The sequence below is a fragment of the Eretmochelys imbricata genome, chromosome 10, assembly GCF_965152235.1.
Source record: "Eretmochelys imbricata isolate rEreImb1 chromosome 10, rEreImb1.hap1, whole genome shotgun sequence".
Classification (NCBI taxonomy): domain Eukaryota; kingdom Metazoa; phylum Chordata; order Testudines; family Cheloniidae; genus Eretmochelys; species Eretmochelys imbricata.
The window spans coordinates 76604219-76627086 of record NC_135581.1 but is presented as its reverse complement, the minus strand read 5'-3'; the positions used below and the strand labels follow the sequence as shown (position 1 = coordinate 76627086).

The following is a 22868-nucleotide window of genomic DNA, read 5'->3' as shown; positions in this document are numbered from 1 at the left end:
ACAAGGAGGGCAGTGCAAGGGTTGACCAGCGCTTTTTCAGTGTTGTCTGAGCTGAGCCGCTCTCCGTCCAGTGGCGACTCGGAGCGGGGGGAATATCTGTGGTACATAGAGGGCGAAGATAAACAGTATCTTGCTAAATTTAAATACACCCAGCAGAATCTTCAGCTTAAATTCTCAGTTGTTTGTAAATTGCAGTTAAGCACCATTAATTAATAGATACATAACTACAGAGAGTGTTCAGACTAGCCCAAGCTCCCAAGAAATTCTTTAAAAATGAGGGCCATATTCTTAGCTGGTGTAAATCGGCATAGCTCCATTAAAGTCCTACAGATAGGGAAACTTGTGGAGCAATGCCTGTTTATATCAGCTGGGGGCCTGGCCTGAATGCGAACACATCTCTGTAAGGAGAGCTAAGCATGCTGGAATATGGAACCATATAGGCTAGTCGGCCCATGTACATTTCACAGTTCGGCTTCTATTACCCAGCACAAAGTTTGCAGCCATTTCTTGTAGGGTCTTGTTGTGAGGGATTACGGGTCTCAAACCCAGGCCCCTGGGTCCTCAGGCAGTGCCCAGACCACAGCCACCACCTCACAGTGCTCCAGAACCAGCAAGGGAGGGATTTAGCAGAACTCTGGCCCACCACAGGCTCCACTCACAAAGCTCTTGATTGGAACAGACACCCAGCCCCACTGATTGACCTGGATGCAGTACTTAAGCCAGAAGGCAAAGGAACTTGTCTGAGCACCTGAGTGAACTGATGTACTGCTGGTACTGGACCCTGCCTCTGGCTTGACCTTTGGCCCTGCTATCTGACTCTGACTTATGCTTGGTTCCTGATTCCACTTTGACCCTTGGCATGACTCTCTGACTCTGACTCCAGTCCTGACCCTCGATGTGACTCCTGATACTGATTCCAGCTCACTCTTTGACTCAACTCTTGACTCTGATTCTTGGCGCTATCCTGACCCTGTCCTTGGTTCCTGACTTCCGACCCTGGCTTTGATAACTAGGCCTGCTTGCCCACATCCTGGTCTCTACATCTGTCCTTAAAACTTACAGGTAGATCAAATTAAACCAATCACATTTCTGTGTTGCTGTGTGCCATAACGCACAGCATTTTGCGGCACTGTTACTTCTCCAGAATAATCATGGATTTAAACCTGGCCTCTTTCAGCCTCTGAACTCTGCAGATAATGGGGCTCTTCAGAATGGGGAAGTCTAGTTTATTTATGCATTGAGACCCTCTGGAAGTGCTGGTCCTGTCTTATTCTTTAGGTCATCCAGGCTTCAGTTTGAAAGCACAGCTCTAGGCAATTGGAAAAAATTGTGCCTCTCTTAAAGTTATGAGGTACTGTTGCATCTGCCATGAGCATTTTCTGTTATAATTTATTGTTTCTTCCAACTCAGTTTACTGAGTCAGAGGAGCAGACATTTTTTCTTGATTAAATTAAACAAATCAGTCACTTGACAAAAGTCTTCAAATGAAAGATTGCTGCTAACAAGACCAGATAGGTTTTCTGTTTTTTTTTTTCCCTATGAAATATTGAGAAATCGCTTACAAGATGCTTTGGGCAATTAGATCTTATCCGTAGAAAGACAGACATTTCATTCTTCAGTGCATAGTTAATTATACAGCCGTGGAAGTTGCCCTGAAGTTTATGAACGTGCTCACTGCTGAGTTGCTGTGAAGCTGAAGAGTTTAAATTAGCAATGTTCATTATAAGCCTGACACTAGGGACTGAAGCAACAACTCTCATACCTTGCTCTCATCACCTCACCCTCAACCCCCCACATTGTGGCCTGTTGAAATCCAGGGAGCACAGAGCCTACAAGGCCTTTGTCAATCAGCACAAATTCCCTTCCAGGAACTTGCCTCATTTTCCTTCTGACTTTTACACATGCAGGAAATAAGAACAGCCAGGGGAAAAAAATACTTCCACCCTTTCTTAAAATCCTTAAGTGTTTGAACTCTGGAGTCAAGATAGAAGATATTAGAGACACCACCATGTTATACCTTGGCTCCAGTAATATTAGCAGAATTGGGAAGAAGCAGACAGTCAAATACCTCCTCTCAGTCACTCATCAGACTGCTTGAGCTGGAAAAACATGGCTGAAGAAAAATATCAGGTAACCTACTGATCAACCTCCTCAGGTTACTAGAGACCCCCCTACCAGATTACTCTGTTGCTAGGTAACCTCTCCCCTGATAAACCAGTTTTTCTGCTTGGGAGGCTGTCTATTGAGAGCCGTTCCATGTCAGTGAGAGAACACTTGTCAATGACCCTCCTTTGTTGTTCTTTTGCTGCCAGGCATTGGAATTTCAACCCAACATGAAGGCAAACAGACAACAGAGAAGGCAAAGGGGCTTGTCATTCAAAATGGATTTTGCAGCTTGGTAAAGTTTACATACAGAGCATTAATAATCTCATGTAAAATTCATAAATTGTACAGGCAGATTTGGTAAAATGTGACCCCTTGGCTCCAGTAATTTTCAGCAGAACTGGAAAGAAGCAGATACCTTTAAACACCAGAGGCCAAGGGCATGGGTGGTAACTAATGAATGTGACTTGCTTTCAAGCTGGTCACCATCACTGATGTCATCTTGAATTATCTCATTCGGGAACAGGCCGGTCCCTTAAAAACATTGCCAGCTAGCTCAGTGGGTTGGCAAAATTGGATGAGCTGGAAAGCCATGACCTTCTGTTTGAAGAAGTTTCAGAGTAACAGCCGTGTTAGTCTGTATTTGCAAAAAGAAAAGGAGTACTTGTGGCACCTTAGAGACTAACCAATTTATTTGAGCATGAGCTTTCATGAGCTACAGCTCACTTCATCAGACTTCATCATCTGATGAAGTGAGCTGTAGCTCACGAAAGCTCATGCTCAAATAAATTGGTTAGTCTCTAAGGTGCCACAAGTACTCCTTTTCTGTTTGAAGAAGTACCTTTTTGAGGCAAAGCCTCTACCAGTGACATCAGAAGCATTTGTCATCCACAAGGGGGCTGTATATACGTCTGGATGAATGCATAAGGTATTCTGTCCCAGTTTTTTCTCGATATTGGAACAAGGGCATTCTAAAGGAGAAGCACGGTCTAGTAGTAGTTAAAGGACAGACTCTGGAGATCTGGGTTCTGTACCTGGCTCTGCCACTGATGCAGCAAGTTTTGCAAATCATTTCACCTCCTTTAAGCCTCAGTTTCCACATCCATGTAGACACCTGGGTATCTTGTGAGGCTTAATCAGTGTTTGTAAAGCCCTGCGGTCCTCAAGAAGATGTCCTACAGGTACAAATTGTTTTGCTAATAATAATGTAATGGTCTGATGCCTACCAAAAATATCAAGTCCAGTGTTTGCTGACAAATATTTTAAATATACTAAGCACAATTTGTCACATCTGGCCTAAGTGCCTGGAGAAGGAGTTCTGCATCCCATGGGGCTTTCATGGGGCAGGGCAGAGAGTCTTTCCACTGCTGCTCTCCTCTGGCACAGTGGGAAAGTAGCATGCACAATTGAGCTGCACCAGGTGAAGCTGCATTAGAAGAAGAGCTGACTCAGTACACCCCCACCAGCTCAGGCCACACCCTTCTCTGGAGTGAGTTTTGCTGCATTGGTTGCCTGTGAATCTCCCATTGGAGAGGAGGTTGCAGCCGCCTTCCTCCACTGGAACTTGCCATGCCCCGTGTAGACTTTACCTCCCTGGAGGCCCTGTACCAGGGTCTGTGCTGGCAGAACCTGCAGCGAGTCTGGCCCACAGAATTGCTCCAGGCATGTGTATACTTACCTGCTCCCCCAGCATGGGAGAGGGGCAGAGGTGCTGTGGCAATGGGTATACTTACCCAGAAGCAGAGGAGGAGCCAGGAGTATTTATGGGAAGCTTCACTTTGTGTTTGATTTCCCTGCTATTTTTATCAATGTCATCTCTTCTGAATACGGTACAGTGTGAGTAAGAAATCCCCCCCACTTTTATGTAATTTGTATCTATTCCTATTTCCTACTGAAATTCCTTTGTAAAGACACTATCCAAGTATAGAGTTGAAAATTTCTTCTTACAATAAGCCAGATGTCCAACCCTACTTTAGCTGCCAAGCCTGAAAAGTTCAAGAAAGATGTTAAAATCTGTCTTCCTGGCTGTGAAAGACTAATTGCATAGCATAGGTGATGATCCCAGTCTCCCAAGAGAAGGAATCAAACTGCTTAGGGCAAAAACTCTGCTGTTATTTGTCTAAGGAGTAGAGTTGGCAATGTCTGTGGAAAAAGTTTCATGGCCTGCCCTCCTTGCTGGCTAACAGCTTCAGACAGAAACACACACGCTCATGAACATTTGTAACTCAGTGACTGAAAATATTAACACACTTTATATGAAAAATCCATTTTTGGTAGGAATATTAAAAAATATAGCAAGCCAAAAAAAAAAAAAGGACTCTCATGGAGAGAGACGCAGGACTGAGAGCCATGGAGCTTCCATGTTCTTCTCCTGACAGAACTCTGTGGCTTTGGCTAAGTCATTTTAATCTTTATGTATCTCCGCCTCACCATCTGTCCAAGGGAGATACATTATTCACTTACCTCGCAGGTGTGTTGTGAGAATTAATTTTAATGTTTGTAAAGCTACCCATGTCCTATTGATTATTGTTGTATTTCATTGGGTGAGTGGAAAGGATCATCCAGTTGAATCGGCACTGGATTTTAATTTTCCAAGCTCTACGAATGCAAATAAGCCAGTAACGTTATACTACCAGCCTCCACATCAGGAGAATGTGATGAAAATGTTGGGAGAGATCAAAGTGGCAACCAAATCTAATGAAACCTTTGCCATTTGAGACATCAACTCCGTGCATATAAACTGGTCAAATGTTACAGTGGGCCACAGTCTGATACCTTAAATGGTTCCTTGTTGAAACAACTCAGATGTGGAAAAATTGGAAAGAGTCCAGCGGAGGGTAACCAAAATGATTAGGGGGCTGGTGCACATGACTTATGAGGAGAGGTGAGGGAACTGGGATTATTTAGTTTGCAGAAGAGAAGAATGAGGGGGGATTTGATAGCTGCTTTCAGCTACCTGAAAGGGGGTTCCAAAGAGGATGGATCTAGACTGTTCTCAGTGGTAGCAGATGACAGAACAAGGAACAGTGGTCTCAAGTTGCAGGGGGGAGGTTTAGGTTGGATATTAGGAAAAACTTTTTCACTAGAAGAGTGGTGAAGCACTGGGTTCCCTAGGGAGGTGGTGGAATCTCCTTCCTTAGAGGTTTTTAAGGTCAGGCTTGACCAAGCCTTGGCTGGGATGATTTAGTTGGGGATTGGTCCTGCTTTGAGCAAGGGGTTGGACTAGATGACCTCCTGAGGTCCCTTCCAACCCTGAGATTCTATGAACTAGTTGTAGAGTCCCCAAGGCGGGGAGGGGCTATTCTTTACTTAGTCCTAAGTAACATGCAGGAGGTGGTACAAAAAGTAACTATGGTGGAGCCATCGGGAGATAGTGGCCATATTACATTTGTCTCACTGTTTCCTCGTACTTCCCCGTCCATCTGTCTTTATCCATCTTACATGTGGCATGGATGCTACTTTCAGGAAGCAATAATAGAGTCTCAGAAGCCATGCATTCCTTGGAACACAAAGGGACCAGGAAGGCAAGGAATAAATAGTAAAGGCCAAGGGGTTATTCAAGCCGAGCAGAGATCCTTCAGAAAATCCAGCCATAGTGAAGTCAGTAAATAGGAGTGTGAAATATGGTAGGCAGTACATTAGGAGGAAGTGAGAAGGCTAATATGGAATTTGAAGAGCAAATATAACTCTCAGCATAAAAACAAGTAACAAGGAATTCAGTGATTATATCAGAAGCAGGAAACCTCTATGAGAAGCGGTGCTTCCGCTGGGCCACCAAAGGGAGCAATTAAAGACTATAAGGACATCGACACAAATCTAAATGATTCTTCATATCAGCCTTCACCACAGAGGATGCTGGGGAAAGCCCCACCCCAGACCTACTCTTTCCTGGAAATAAAGTTAAGGATTTTACATCACTGTGATACCTGAGTGCAGAGCAATTCAGAAGAACTGTTTCACCATCCCTATTTTCCATGGCTCTGATAATTTGAAGTCAAGTGGCATCTAGCCCTTCATTGGTCAGCAAGGAAGGGAAAGAGTGCAAGGAGCTTTCCCTCAAAAACCTCTTTGCATTCCTGTGCGGGGACCAAGCCACGCTCTTTTCGCTGTGTATTCTCTGAGCAGAAACACCTGAGATTTCTAGCAACACAGGGAGGGCAAGACCCATGGCTCGGCTCTTCTGCAGCAGGCAGTAGGCACTGCCCCTATTCTAGGTTGTGGCTTAAAGCAATGGTTTGGTTTTTGATGGTACTTCCGTCTTATCTGTCAGCCAATCTCTGTATCCATCTTCATCCCACCTGAAGTGTATCTTTTTGATCTTCTTAAATGTTGGGTTTAATCAGTAAGGATCATCACCCTGAGACTGGCGGTTCTTGGCCAGGGATAGCTGTGCTACCCCAATAAGGCTCAGGAAAGCCAGAGAGGAATCAACACGCTCTTTGCCATATCAGCCCAACATCATCTCGGATACCTCCCTCCTCCTTTTGGTTTGTGTGTGGCATTAGCAGACATAGGCACCCTGCCAAAGTTTTGCAACTCATTGTTTCTTTATTTTAAATGCAAGGTTCTTTTATTAACTCCAGCTGGGGTGCTGCACTCTGCTCGCTGCGTTCCCTTTATTAAAGTTGAGCCACTTACAAGTAGGACATTGTAAATCACGAGCGTGGGGCAGAAGGAAAGGGGCGGGGACTCCAATTGTATGACAACAAAGAAAGCGCATAAACGGATCTGGCCTTCTGGCAAATAAAAGCCAAGCTAACGGAGAGCAATTTCCAATTGCTCCCTGGAAGGCAGGCGAGAGCCAGAGGGACTTGCAGGAATAGAGGAGGCTGAATACTTGGATACCTGATGTTTCCTCCTGTATACTGAAACGCCAGCTTCTCTGTTTCCCCTGTAGTCTTTGTGTGTGGGAGTAAAGGGACAGACCTTTGAGTACTAGAGTTGCCCACCTCTCTTGTTTTATACTGCCTTGCCACCTGCGAGACTGCTGATCTGCTGTGCAGGAACTTTGCGAGACTCTGTGTTGTGGAGAGGTCGCCCTTAGGAACTCAGCCAGTGGGATTCCATTGGAGCCACTGGGTCTCTGGGGATTCCTCATGGAAAGCAAAGTGGGATTCCATGCAATGGAGAAGCTAACGCAGCCTCTGGCAATATAAGTTTTCCATGTATGCCCTTGAGTGGCTGGTGGGGTGAACGGTGTCCCTTTTCTGCCCCTCCCTGCCTGCCCTTTCACCCAGATTCCAAAAGGTTAGGCTATGTCTACACTGCAGTTAGGAGCTAGCCCCCCCCCCCACACACACACCCCAGCTAGGCTTCTGCGCCTGAGCTGCAACTTCAAAGCGCTGTCCACACCATTGTTTTAGAGCACCGACTGCCACTACCCCAAGCCTGTTGACTCAGGATGGGAGGCTTTGTAGGTGGACCCAGAGAGACACAAGGAGGAAGTGAGGGGGGGAAGGAAGGGTGCCACAAAGGCAGCTGCCCTCCACCTTACCACATAGCCAGGTGCTCCTCTCTGCACACAGGTCTAGTGGGTACGGGCCTGCCTGGAGACTCAGCAGGGGCAAATACGATAGCTGAAGGACATTATACCAGCTGTTGTTGAGTCGCTCATGCCGAGTTTTGCTGCGGGTTCACTGTGCCCTTCGCTCCAGTCCCCGATTTTGTGGTCGGTGTGTCTTTCCAAGCCATGGGGCTGGCCTGTGACTCACTAAGGCAGTGGTTCTCAACCTGTGGCCTAATCCACCCACAGCTACAGCCCATGTGACATCCTTAGGGCCCTACAGGTTATATATGTATTGTGTGGATGTGGCCAACATGACACACAGACAGCTGCATATGCGGCCCACAACGGTAAATAGGTTGAGAACCGCTGCACTAAGATGTCCCTCTCTTCTCCAGTGCTCCTCAACCTGCGGGAAGGGCCTCCAGTCACGTGTGGTGCAGTGTATGCACAAAGTCACCGGCCGCCATGGCAACGAGTGCCCTGTCCTATCCAAGCCAGCAGCCTACAGACAGTGTCACCAAGAGGCCTGCAATGAGAAGATAAATGTCAACACAATTACCTCGCCCAGACTCGGTGAGTGGGTGGATGCAGAGCTACAATTCTTGGGGAGGTTAAATAATCAACCTGAAGCCATCAAACGCCAGAAAATATATCCTGCCCAGGTATCTGGGAAACATAGTCCTTGTGCTGAATGTTACAGAAACGAGGTTCCAGATGGCTCATCAGAGACAGAAGCGTGGAGACCATCAGAATCTCTGGGTAATTAATGTTCCAGAGTAGACAGATGCTTTATTCTTCGTAGCTCCACCCTGCCTGAGACCTCCGCCAAGCCAGAACTCCTAGAGCCATGTTCCCTGAGTGACCAGTTGGAGCAGGCAGGCGTATCTGCGGGTCAGAGAGAAGGGGGTTGGGAGTTTTGGGTGAGGGCATTCACCCACACTCAGTCGTCATTCCAAGCTTCAAACATCTTGTCACATGATGGGTAAAATGGGATAAGCAGAGAATGTTAGTGACTTGGGTTGCATTTTGCTTGGTTAATAAAATTGGGGGAATGAATTGAAATGGAAAAGCCTGCAAATGTATCCAGCCCAAACACAAAATCTTCTCACCTGCCTTTCACTATGATAAGTGATGATGAATACAATAATATTTTATTCACCTGTCCAAAAAAAAAAATTATTTGACTTTGGGAGGTAGAATTTTCCAAGGTTGTAGCTTTTTGGAAAGGTGGTTCTTTTTGGAGGGAAGATAGACCTTCCACAGATTAGTTGCTGACTTAAGAATGGGACTTGCTGAAATCACTTATTTCTGGGCAGGAAGGAAGGAGTGAGAGAGTCTCCATTTTAACTCTTTCTTTCTCCCACTCCCTTAATGATCTACTCTCTGTTTGCCCAGCTGAGCTGAGGCTGCTGGTGATAAATTGTCTATTTGCCGAGATACCACAACTCTGTATTTAAAGAGTGGTTCTACTCAGAAGTGACTCTGTCAATAGTCCATCATGGGGTTCCATGGCTCTTTTGTCTCCGTTATTTTCTGTGTCATATGTGCTAAGTTTACAAGTAAAAGATGCATTTTCTAACAGCAAGCCCCACAAGTTCAACCTGGGATCTGACAGCTGAGCTGGGTTTTTTTTCCTTCTCACATATCACTAGTAAAAAAGGTCAGCAGGCCACATTAGGCCATAAACTACACTTGTGCAACACTGTTGCCTTCCATTATGCCCTCAGTGCACTCCCTTTTCCTCCAGTGTAACTGGCTAGTATTTAAACAATTCTGTTGATGGCACACCAGAATGGACTCCAGCTCGCACTCTCTCAGCTGTACAGCGCACACAGAAGTAAGAAGCAGTCCTGTTTATTTTTGGCCCCGAAGTCAGTAGATCCGACTCTGCACATACACACAGAGCGCAGATCTGATTAACAGAAAGGGAGGCATTTTTACAAAGTCACTTTTCCGAGTAGAACCACACTTAAGACTGGACGTGAGGCTTCTGAGCTGGAATTTGTTTCCCTGAAAATCCATAGTACTTTCAATAACTGCTTTTTAAAATACGAGTGTCACTGGTCCAGCTGAAGAGCTTCAAAATGCTTCTAAATCCTTTTGTTTAGAAACATAAAAAACATATGAGACTATTTCCCAGAAATGTTAGCATGTACAGTTTATCATAGAAGGTTTTCATTTGAAGAATAAGTCTTTGATCCACCGATGAGATGAGAAATCTTTTCTAATTCACATTTTAGCACAAAGCTGTGTTTAGTAGAGTGGTGCAGTTGAAGTCCCTGCAAGTAATCTGCAAGTAATTTGGGATGCTTATGTTTCTAAACCTGCCTTGGGGGAATTATCGGTGCCAGCAACAATGATACTCGATATCAACAAAAATATACACCAATTATCAGCATTGAGTGGTTTGCTCTTCTTCTGGATAAACAAGTTATCATTTGGTTATCTTTAAACAGATGTTTCTATTTTCCACAATATAAGCCTCATTAATAAGAATCGTACAGAAAAATACTCCCGTACGCTACAGAAGCCATCCAGAATTAGATTGTAAGCACCTCAGGGCAGGGCCTGTCTTTTTGTTCTGGGTTTGTACATCACCTATCACAGTGTGGTCCTGGTCCAGGACTGATACTCCTAGGAGCTACAGTAATACAAATAATAAATAATGATCATTATAAAATGCTGCTCTGCCACTGCTTTAGGCTGCAGTGTTTTTGACCATAGGTAACATTTTCAGAAGTGTCTACTGGTCTCTCTACACTGCAGTTAAACACCCGCAGCTGGCCCATGCCAACTGACTCAGGCTCGTGGGGCTTGGGCTGTGGGGCTATTTAACTGTGGTGTAGATTAGATGTTCAGGCTTGGGCAGGAGCCTGGGCTCTGGGACCCTCCCCGCTCATGGGTACCAAAGCCTGGGTTCCAGCCCAAGTCTGAACGTCTACATCACAGTTAAACAGACTGGTAGCCAGAGCCTCATGAGCCTAAGTCAGCTGAGATGGGCCAGCCAGGGGTGTTTAATTGCTATGTAGACAGACCCTAAGTGACTTAGGAACTTGGGTCCCATTTTCAAAGTGACTTAGGCATTCAGGAGCCTAAGCCCCATTGGTTTTTAATGAGATTACAGCTCCTAAGTGCCTACACCATGTTTGAAACCTCCCAAACCACTTAAACCCAGCTCTTCAATGGCATTTAGGTACCTAACTCCCACTGATGTCAGTGGAAATTAGGGGCCTCAGTACCTTTGAGGATCTGGGCCTTGGGCACTTTTGAAAATATTACTCCATGACTGTAGAATATTGCAATATTTATCCTAACAAGGAAAGCTGCACCCCACCCTCAGCTGTAATTGTGGGTCATGACAGCAAGTGGCTCCAGTGTCCCGTTTTTCACTTTCTATGAATCTGGCTTTTAACACACTGATTTTTTGAATTGGTCTTTCCCCCCTCTGCCCAGGATGTTCTAACCACACTCGGCAGGCTGCTTCATGATTTTCCATTACAGGGCTTCTTTCCCCTTTTGCTGCAATATCTAGTACTGGGCACTGTCAAAAGGGCCTCATTCAGAAAAGCACTGAGCACATACCTCACTTTACGCATGCATGTAGCCCCACTGATGTCCCGGGGACTACTCACCTGCTTAAAGTTAAGCATGTGCTGTGTGCGCTTTGTTGAATCAGGGCCAGAAATAGGACACTAACAGATGATCTGATCCAGCATAAGAATTCCTAAAGGCCCACAAGGGTATGCCCAGCTATTGCTTGTCCAGCCTTGCAACAGTTTTCTGCATGATCGCTCTTTCCATTGCGTTTGTCAGACAAGCCACTACCACCCTGTCGCCCTGAGCTTTTCAGCAGCAACCCTACTTAGAGCATAAAGTATGCCATCCAAATCGCAGTGTTGGCTAAGATTAGCCATTTCTCCCCTCATTTACTGCTCGGGTTATGTTGGTCACACATGGGATGCTCTCCTTAACATGCTGGCTTCTTCTTTCCATTTCTGTCCGAAGCTGCTCTCACATACAAGTGTACAGGGGACCAGTGGACAGTGTACTGCAGGGTGATCCGTGAGAAGAACCTGTGCCAGGACATGAGATGGTATCAACGTTGCTGCCAGACATGCAGAGACTTTTACGCAAACAAGATGCAGCAGAAGAGTTAATGAACTGGTGCTGCTGCTTAGGGTATTACAGCTATTTCTATGTAAATCACGAACTAGTAGGTCTGAGTACTGGAACTTAATGAGTTGCTACAATGTGGTGGATTCCAAAGCATACCTAATAAGACTTGAAACTAATTCTGCAGACTGGATGTACCAAAGTAATCCACTCATCCACCTTAAAAAAGAGTCATCTCAAGGAGCCAATCACGTAGAATTTTATTGTGTTTTGACATCATTACATTTTTCATTACTGCTTTTTACTTTAATATATTATTACCAGCCACTGGATGGCTTGCTACCATTTAAAAAAAAAAGGACAAGAGTTGCAACGTGATTAAATTGACTAAAGTCATGTGTACCTCGGTGGGGGAAAGCCTCTGGCAAATAACTCAGCAAACGTGCAGACATTACTTAATGCTTCAACCTTGGCTTCCATCTGATGCTCTTAATTCCCAACAGTTAGCATGCTGTGGGGTGGGCTTGGAGGGACACACGCAAATGAAATGCTTAATTTAAAAGGGGGATTTGCTATAAAAGCTTGTGAAAACTGATAGCAGAGGATGGATGTCTCCGAAATTTCTGCTCAGCACAGTTTTATCCAACGTTCTATTTAATGTAATTTAAAAAAAAAAAACACCTAATTGGGAATTCCTTCTCCTGTCTGGGTCTGAAAACATATCCCCTCTCTCTTTTTTAAAAAAAACATATGTTTTCTCTTATGATGCCTTATTCTCTTCGATGAGTTTAAAGAAATGGAAGCTCATTAACCCAGGAGCAGACAGTTAATTTTAAGCCAGAACCACTTGCGTGAGATGGAAGTAGCTGGAAATCATTTAAATGTATAGGGTTTGTTGGGGAGGGATTGTTTAACGTGCTCTTTCCAATTTTTGGAATTCAGTCTGATAAGACAGAATGCTATTTCTTAAGGGTATTGTGAAACCAGTTAGAGTTGGCACATACCCGAAACAGAGATCAGAACAGCATTTGCAGGAAGGGTAACTTAGAGACCAAACCGATCTTTCCCCTCTCTAGGATGTATACATCATAAATCCTTTTGAGACAGAAAGGGAGCAGTTAGTAGACTTTCAGGGTGAAATTCTGGGCTAATTGAAGCCAAAATGGCAAACCTGCTATTGCCTTCAGTAGGGCCAGGGTTTCACACTCAGGCTATGTCTACACTGGCAACTGAACAACAAATTTTTTGTCTTTCAGAGGTGTTTTAATAAAAAACAAAACAAAACCCTGAAAGACACAAGTTTTGTCAAGGACAAGCGCCAGTATGAAGAGTGTGCCAGGCTCTCCTGCTGACAGCGCAAATGCCATTCGTTGGGGGTGGAAGTCTTTTGTCGGCAGGAGAGCTGACAAACAGCAGCTGCACGGCACGACTTTTAGCGACAGAGCTGTAGCGAGACAGCCATGTCGCTAAAAGCTGTGTAGTGTAGCCATAGCATCAGTCTTGTCTCCTTTTGCTTTGTTACCTGGTGTGCCTTTTATCGGGACAGTCGGAGAGTGCTGTAAGAAGAAAAGGAGTACTTGTGGTACCTTAGAGACTAACCAATTTATTTGAGCATAAGCTTTCGTGAGCTACAGCTCACTTCATCGGATGCATACTGTGGAAAGTGTAGAAGATCTTTTTATGTACACACAAAGCATGAAAAAATACCTCCTCCCACCCCACTCTCCTGCTGGTAATAGCTTATCCCGGGGAGCTGGGGAGGCGTTGTTCTAGGTCAGCCATAGGGGTGTTGGCATGCTGTGAGGCCATGCAGGTGCCCATGGCGGTGCCGCTGATCTGAGGGTGTGCATTGTCCCCAGGTGTGGAGTGGTTGTGGGTGGGGACGGAGTCGCGGGGTTCAGCCGTGACATTGTCGGGGATGGTGTTCTTGACGGCTTGTCGGATTTGTGCTGGAAATGGCCCAACTTGATTATCATACACATTGTAAGGAGAGTGATCACTTTAGATAAGCTATTACCAGCAGGAGAGTGGGGTGGGAGGAGGTATTTTTTCATGCTTTGTGTGTATATAAAAAGATCTTCTACACTTTCCACAGTATGCATCCGATGAAGTGAGCCGTAGCTCACGAAAGCTTATGCTCAAATAAATTGGTTAGTCTCTAAGGTGCCACAAGTACTCCTTTTCTTTTTGCGAATACAGACTAACACGGCTGTTACTCTGGAGAGTGCTGTGTAAATGATATTATCTCACACATATCTAAACTTCAGACCAATTCTTCTCTGAGATTTAAATGGGAGCTCCACACAGGGCCGAATTTGGTTTAGTGAGTGTTAGTCGATCAGTGTCTCTCTGCCATATCTAACTCAGGCTATGTCTACACTACAGCTGGTATCCACATGCTGAGATCGATCCACCGGTGATCGATTTAGCGGGTCTAGTGAAGACCCACCAAATCGACAGCAGATCGCTCTCCAGTCGACTTTACTCTACCCCCGACGAGAACAGTAAGGTAAGTCAACGGGAAAGTTTCTCCCGTCGACCCCCCCTCGCCCCCCAGGTGTAGACCCCACGGTAACTCGACATAAAGTACGTTGAGTTCAGCTACGTTATTCACGTAGCTGGAGTTGCGTAGCGTAGGTCGACTTACCGCGGTAGTGTAGACATAGCCTCAGACATGTATCCTTTCCCTTGTCAAGCCCTGCTGCCAGGCATGCTGTGGGTAGATTACACTCACGCTCTGTGAAATGAGCCGAGCCATATGGGTGAATTATAGCTTTGTCCTCGCTCTAGAGACATGTTAATATTTATGATTTTGGAGATGGGCACAGAACAAAACCCAGTCCCCAGCACTAAACATTGGGAAAGTCTGGATCCGAATGTGAGCATCGTGGCTCATGCTTCTCTCTCGTGTTATTGCCTTGCTTTAATGTGCCGAGGGATAAAGGCATTTAGTACTTAACATTTTTAAACAACATTTTCTCCCTTATTAAGACTGTTCTGGTGTCCAGGAGCTCAGTGAAATAATTTGTTATGGCTTTATTAAGGACTGAGCTTTCAAACCTAGGAATCTAATTTCCATCACAGACTGGTAACTGCATATGCATCCATATTTGCATGGGCAAATTATGTCCTTGCTTGTGCAGCTGGGCTTGTGCACCCAAGTGCTGGTCTGCAGGCACAAAGGCACATTTGCATACACAATTACCGCTCTGTAAGTGCTTGGCCCCAACAAATCTGTATTCTGCATACTAGATGTTTTTTGTGTGTGAGGGAAATGATCTAATTTGGTGGTTGTTATTCTGGTGGCTCTTTGGGTAAGTTCCTTTTAAAATCAGAATCAAACCTTTTCCTCCTACGGGTCCAAATTCAGATGGACATAGCTGGTTGTGTAAGTTACCAAGTAGCATAAGTCAGTATAAAATGGTGTAGTTAATGCAGAAAGAGAGGTAGGGGGGAATGTAGCTGATTGAAGGTCACGGTATAAAAAACAAAACCGACAGAGTAGGTAGCTAAACAGGTAATGAGAAAGTGCAAGGAAGTATCAGATCTAGCAGAGAGAGCCTGCTTTACCTTAAGACTGCCTGTTAGTAGCTTTTCCTGCCATACTCTCCCCATTCAATCCCTTGACATGTAAGTTACACCCCTTTACCCCAGTTTACTGACATGCGTCTCACTCTGCCATTCATGGCCCCCATGGTAAAGTGATTTGCATCCCTCTTAGGGTTTGGGGTTTTCTCAAAAGGTAACATTTCAGCTCACGATGTGGCTTGACTCTGTGAAATGCCACATCCTCGCATGTCGTTTATGACAGCATGTTACTTGTGTCATGTGATATGCTGTCATGTGATTTACCACAAGACCTTTCATTCTGTTCAGAGTGATGAGAAATGGATTTCTTAAGTAGTGGGAGTTTTTTTTGCCTCCTGGAGGCCCTGATCCAGCCCCCTCTGCAGTCAATAGAAATACTCCCATAGACGGCAGTGGGGTTTTGGGCCAGGCCCCAAGTTTGCGTCCATATAATGGAACATGAATCTGCTGGTTTAATGGATGGATTTCTTTTGACTGTCTGAGCAAAAATGCCATTTATTTCTGAGCAGAAATCCTCCTACATTTAAAACAGAGCACCATTTGTATTCCTTGATCTCCTGATGACCCTACATCCCATCCCATTTTGTAATGGCCAAAAATATCAACAAAAACGTTTAATTCTGCACTTTTGCTTTGTATTGTTTTATAGATGCTTTTACTATGAATTTACAGCTATGCTCTGTCCTCAGTTACTACATACCAGTGAAAAGAAAGCTGTTTATTTCAGTGTCATGACGATATGTTGTTGTTGTTGTTCATAAGAGATTGATGCTCTTTGATTACAGTGGTGGTATTTCCATATTGTAAACAATACTCTCTGTACTGTTACTAAAGTACTGTACATTTCTAGTTGCACAATTGTGTTACTGAGTGTAGATTCTCACTATCTTATGTATGGTGCTATTTTTGTGTTGTTGGTGGAAAAGAAATCTTAGCAGTTGATTATTGCTTGATATTTTATTATAATACAGGGATATATCCTCCATGGCAATAATATCATTTAAGGTTCTCATTACAGAGTGAAATGTATATATTTTTCCATTAGTTAATTTACATATGTACTGTATCCATGGTAAAAAAAAAAAAAAAAAAAATTGTGCTGGCTATAAATAGAAAAAACAAAACCAGTCAAGCAGAACGGAACTAGTTGTAAATGAAAATCAAAAAGAGAGGGTTGTTCCATTCTGACACAGATTGAATAGGTTTAATAGTAAATTAATTTTTCCATAACAATCTTATAAGGTTTATGAACTTGAAAAAATGCAAAGCAAAACCAAACAGCTAACTGTGAAAATAAAGAAGTAGTAAGTCTGTAAGTAATACATGGTGCATCTGTCTAATACTTGACTGAGACTTGGATTCAGATGAGTCCAGGACCCACCATTGACATCTGTAGTAGGTGTAAAAGGTCATTTGTCAGTGAAATACTGGCAGCTTGGGGTTCCCAGCGTGCTAACAAATCATAAACTGATGGGTCTCGTCCCAATGTGGTTGCAAAATAACATACAGGGAATGTTAATATGTAGCTAATGCCAAGTGAGTTCTTTGGTCGGTGACACACAACAGCAGAAAACGCCTGGCTGGAAAAACTGATCTAGGCTCCATTTGGGGTAAGCTGCATTGGTCTTTGGAGGCTGTTGGGAGGATAAAGCTTTTGCATGGGGGGAAGGGGGGTTTATAAGCGCATTTCAGAGAGTTTTCTTTCAATGTATGTTAGAATCAAGGTGAAGTGGCAGCCACGCTGTATGGTTAATGGTAGCTGCCACACAAACGCGGCCTTGTGATGAAGGTTGCTGAGCATGTGGAAATTATATTGAAGTAAAAATTATCCCATCCATTTGAAAGGTATCTACATAATTTAGCTGCACACTTCCTTGGTGTGAATAAACAGAAGTATTCAAAGCTGAGTGGTTTGGGGTGTGTTTGTTGTAGGCACAAGCAATAACTCATGTGCTTTTTAATTGGACGGAAGAAATGCACAGCCCCACAAATGAGACACAATAAAAGATGTAGCAAGTATTTATGAAAGGAAGGAAAACCCCACAAAATAAACTATCCCAAGCAAAACTCCTCAGGCCAAACTCTCTTCTCATTTTCATTTGTGCTTACCTCCCCTCCCCCTGCCACTCTTGAGCAATGTACAGCCGTTCTCTATCCCCTGACTATTTAAACTTCTTTCTTTACATTTTTTAAACCTGCCAGAGCCTCTTCCATATTCATAGATTTTGTAAGGCCAGAAGGGACCATTAGATCATCTTGTCTGACTTCCTGTATAACACAGAACTTCACCCTGTTATCCCTGTATTGAGCCCAATAACTTGTTTAGCTAAAGCACATTCCAGAAAGACATCCAGTCTGGATCTGAAGACAAAAGATGGAGAATCCACCAGCTCCCTTGGTAATCTGTTCCAATGGTTAATCGCCCTCACTGGTAAACAATTTGTGTCTTATTTCTAATTAGAATTTGTCAAGCTTTAACTTCTAATCTTGGTTCCTGTTATGCCTTTCTCCTCTAGATTATAGAGTCCATAAGTATCTGATGTAATCTCCCTGTGAAGGTACTTATACACCATAATCAATCACCTCTTAAATCTTCCTTTTGATAAACTGAGCAGATTGAGTAGCAGCTGTATTCCTCTTAAAGACCTTGACCATGGCATCCATTAAATTCACCTTCCAGAATTCAAATTCTTCAAGAAAGGGACATTTAATTTTGGCTGGTTATTTAGCCTCTGTATTAGAAGCAATGTTTTACATTCATATATATTTGGAGGTTCAAATACTTATCCGTATGACATTATGACTTTGCCCCCCGTTTTGCCATTCTTGCCATGGTTGCCTTTGGAAATGTGGTCATTGGGAAATGGACTGACACCAGACTTGCAGGTCAGGACTCCTAATTCTGTTTAGAGCTCTGCCACTTGCTCACTGTGTAGCCTGAGGCAAGTCACTTCACCTGTATGCATCTCAGTTTTCTAGTAAAATGGATTTCTAATATTTAGCAGTTTCCTGGGGGTATTGTGAGGAGTAATTAATGAGTGTTTAAAAGATACAAAGATTGCTATTATGATTCATACCCTAAGAGTGTTTGTTTGGTGGGAGACCCATTAAAGCAGCCACTTGTGGAGATGAAGAGCTGTTAAAATGAGAATTTCCTTTGCGAGAGATTCTTCCAAACTATCCAAGGGGAAATGTGGATATCTTCAGACGTAACAGGACCTGAAAGACTGCCATCAGCACGGAGAGATCACTCATTCTACAGCACAGCTGGCTTAGGGGACTTGGCAGCAACACTCATGTAAGAAGCCATCTCCTGACTGGTCACGCCCTGGTCTGTTGGAACTCAGTCAGGGCACAGAGGTAACATTAAAACAGGCTGGTGGGGGACAAACAGCTCATAGGTGATTCGCTAAGGCAGCTCTGTTTTTGCCCTAGGGGGAGAACTTTCTCCCACTTACCCGCCAGCTGGAGGCTAGTTATTTCAATAGCAGTTATACAGAGAGAAGGAAATAAAGAAGTTGCAGAGGAGTTAAGCGTCCCCTTTACTGTCCCGGAATATGGAAACCAGAAAGGACCTCATTGTTCAGGCTGGCAGTTGGAGTGTTTTCTTTCACAGGTTAGATCCTGCTGTTTACCATCAAGGTCAGTATGTTGTAGATTTAGTGAAACATTCCTTTGAAATGTGTAGGTACCCTAGCGCACACAGAGTCACACTCTGACATGCATGATCATTTTTTGGCTTGTCATCGCTATAAAAACAATAGCTTCTTTTCATATTCAAGCTTGAGTCTTCCATGTGTCCCTTCTCAAGGGCAAAATCACTGTAGCTGGGATTAGTGCACCGCTAGAATTCTACAATTGTGACAATTCTGCTCCCAAAACTATTTCCAGAAATTCAGCATATATAATGTTAATGACAGTGCTAGACTTCAGCATCCTGGTTTTCTTCACCATTTGCTAATCTCACACCTAACACTTTTTTCATTAATGGTGTATCCCCAATACCAAGCTTCCTATTCTAAGAGGTGGCTTAGGAGGTACCAATTAAGACCACCTTCTGTTATGGCTATAAAACAGCAGCGAAATTCTACAGACTCTGTCCAGAGGTTGCTGTATATTAACACATCATCAGGATAGTGTATTGCACAGTCGATGTGTGATTGTAATTGTTGACCTATTTAAACGTTGCTGAAACCCGTACTAAGCCAAAAGACACATTATATTAAGTTGAGATGTGGTAAAGGGGGGAGGGTGTAGTGAATGCTGTAATAGCTTTGGCTTCAAATGTTCACGGTACTTGCCAATATCTCTTCTATAAATCCAATAGACTTATGCATTTTTTGCATGTAACAGTTTGCTGTTTTTCTCTACTTGTATCCCTGATCATCCAAACAAAGGACTGGGTGATTTAGAAACCATCCTTTGCTCTTTCATTGTTGTCTCAGCTTTCCCTTTTAAGAGTCCTTAGTCAAGTTCATCGGGGCAGGTGGAGCCAAACTGCTCAAATGCTCTGCTGTGACAGTACCAAAAGTAAAGCATAATGTCTGCTCAGCTGTTTGGAACTCAGCTCTCCCTCCTCCGATTCCACCTGCTTCCTCCGCTCACCCTTAAGTCCTGATGCTCGTTGTCAGCGTTGGCTGCCTCTTGAGTCCTGACAGCAAACTAGCTTGACCCTAGTTACTAAATGGTTTCTCTGGAAGAGAATTCCTTTCCAATAAGTTAGATATATGGAACACCTTCTCCTCCTTTCAACCCCAGATGCTACCAAGAATGTTACTGGCTGGGGTCCTCTCTTCTCTGGTGGAGTAAGAATCACTTTTTCCTTCATATATCCCAAGAACACAATGTAGCCCTTTGGGAATAGCTTTTTTCCCCCTGGTTTTAGTGAGAGTCTGTGGACATAGGTACAAAAGCCAACACTGTATACAATCCATGGTCGATAGATCGGCGCAGTGCTGTTGTGCAGCCAACTGCAGTTCAACAAATCTATACGGCCAAAAGGAGTCATAGTCTCATTTCTGCGTTCCTTGGCTTTGAGCTTCTGCCACATCTTTGTAACGCTTGACAAGACTATCTGACAATTTAGAGTTCAATTCTGGAGCCCTACAATTTCTTTGTCCTCCAGTGTGGGAGAGGGTTATTTTTAACAGAAGACCAGTATTATTTGACTGCAGTCACCCTGCAGGGCAAGAAATCCAAAAGTGAGATGAAATTTTAAGGCTGAGACCGGATTTTTGGATCGCTTGAACCATTATCTTATGTACCCGAATATGTGTTGCATGGAACTGGGACGTTGTTTTTCAATGATCTTCAAAAGTTTGCAGATGATACAAAATTATTCAAGGTAGTTAAGTCCAAAGATGACCCTGAAGTATTACAGGGGGATCTCGTGAAACTGGGTGACTGGATACGAAAATAGCAGATGAAATTTGACAATTACAAAGTAATACACATTGGAAAAAATAATCCCAACTACACATAAAATAGAAAAGAAAGATATCTCGGAATCACTGTGGATAGTTCTCTGAAAAGTTCAACTCAATGCACAGAAGTGGTCAAAAAGGCTATCAGAACGTTAGGAACTATTAGGGAAGGGGTAGAAAATAGGACAGAAAATATCATAATGCCACTATATTAATCCATGTTGCACCCACCCCTTAAATACTATGTCCAGTTCTGGTTGCCCCATCTCAAAAAGGATTTAGTGGAACTGGAAAATTTCAGAGAAGAGCAACAAAGATGATCAAGGGTAGGGAACAGCTTCCATCTGAGGAGAGACTAAAAACGTTAGGGCTGTTCAGCTTAGAAAAAAGACAACTAAGGGAGGATATGGCAGAGGTCTTCAAAATCATGAAGGGTGTGGAGAAAGTGAATGGAGAAGTGTTGTTTACCCTTTCCCACAATACAAAAACCAGGGGTCACCCAATGAAATCAATAGGCAGCCGGTATAATTCACACAAGAGGAATTACTTTTTCACACAAATCACTTGTGGAACTCATTGCCATAGAATGTTGTGATGACCAAAATGGAGGTTCAAAAAAGAAATGGATAAGTTCATGGAGGACAAGTCCAGTAATGGCTGAAGCTCTGGTCCAGGCCACTGTCGGAGACTGGATACTGTGCTAGATGGACCATTGGTCTGATCCAGCATGGCAGTTTTTCTATTCTTAAACTACCATTTCTGTGGGTGGAGCAGTCTGTGTTTCAATCAACTGCTACTCCGGACAGTTCTTGTAGTCTCTCACCATGACCATGGCTTAATAAGCTCAGGCGATTTTCAGTCAGGCCAGGAATCAGTCATAGGCCATCTCACTGTCCAAATGACACGCACCTGGCAAAAGGCTGATTGTATGAGGTGCTAATCTGCAGCATTTAGATTCCAGACCTATTCATCACTCTGCTGGCTCCTCTCCCATCCTTCTGTCTGTTACTAGGACCAGCTGGTCATTCTTGTTATTGTCCTGTACAGTGTTCGCTTTGGAACTCTTTTGTCTCTCTTTAATTGGATGCTTCTAACAGGGGAAGAGAGGACCCTTCAAGAAACACCAAAAAACACTGCTCTTTTTCTACCCCATGCTCCCATGTTGCGACATTGTGACCATCCCAGTCTGCAGACAATCCTCACACCTGCCTCTCCAGAAACAAACAAGTCACCTGAAGGGACATGGGTGCTGCTCGGCGTCTTCATACATAGCTGCACATAATATCAGGTTCCTTTTCTATTGGTTCATACGGAGTATTGTATTAATTACTGCGTCTCATGAATTGAAATCTAGATTTTTAAAATACCTTGTCAAGAGAGAGCGCGCTAATTTTCTAAGTATTTTTCCCTGTAGAAGTTTGTTTGTTTCCTTAGAAATGTTCCTAACCAGCCATAGCAGAAGAGCTGAATGCTCTCCAGTGGGGATGGGAAATGCTCTTATTTTGTCCAACTTCGAACCTAAACAGACATCCTGGTTATCAAAGTTTGACTCAGACTCAAGTGTTGGTGGCTTCATGCTCTGATCAGGAGAGACTGTTAAGTAGCAAGTTTCAGAGTAACAGCCGTGTTAGTCTGTATTCGCAAAAAGAAATGGAGTACTTGTGGCACCTTAGAGACTAACCAATTTATTTGAGCATGAGCTTTCGTGAGCTACAGCTCACTTCATCAGATGCATACTGTGGAAACTGCAGCAGACTTTATATATACACAGAGAATATGAAACAATACCTCCTCCCACCCCACTGTCCTGCTGGTAATAGCTTATCTAAAGTAATCGTCAGGTTAGGCCATTTCCAGCACAAATCCAGGTTTTCTCACCCTCCACCCCCCCACACAAATTCACTCTCCTGCTGGTGATAGCCCATCCAAAGTGACAACTCTTTACACAATGTGCATGATAATGAAGTTAGGCCATTTCCTGCACAAATCCAGGTTCTCTCACTCCCTCACCCCCCTCCAAAAACCCACCCCCATACACACACACAGACTCACTCTCCTGCTGGTAATAGCTCATCCAAACTGACCACTCTCCAAGTTTAAATCCAAGTTAACCCAGAACATCTGGGGGGGGGGGT

The 22868-nt window shown here is 43.8% G+C and overlaps 1 protein-coding gene across 1 annotated transcript in view; it reads left to right on the top strand.

Annotated features, from left to right (window-relative positions):
- ADAMTS17 (ADAM metallopeptidase with thrombospondin type 1 motif 17) overlaps positions 1-11766 on the top strand; it is a 251846-nt gene extending 240080 nt beyond the window's left edge. Inside the window, exons 23-24 of the mRNA XM_077828766.1 lie at positions 8005-8182; positions 11615-11766. Of these exons, the coding sequence (XP_077684892.1) occupies positions 8005-8182; positions 11615-11766 (330 nt within the window). The remainder of the gene's footprint in view (positions 1-8004; positions 8183-11614) is intronic.
- Positions 11767-22868: the final 11102 nt, after the last annotated feature.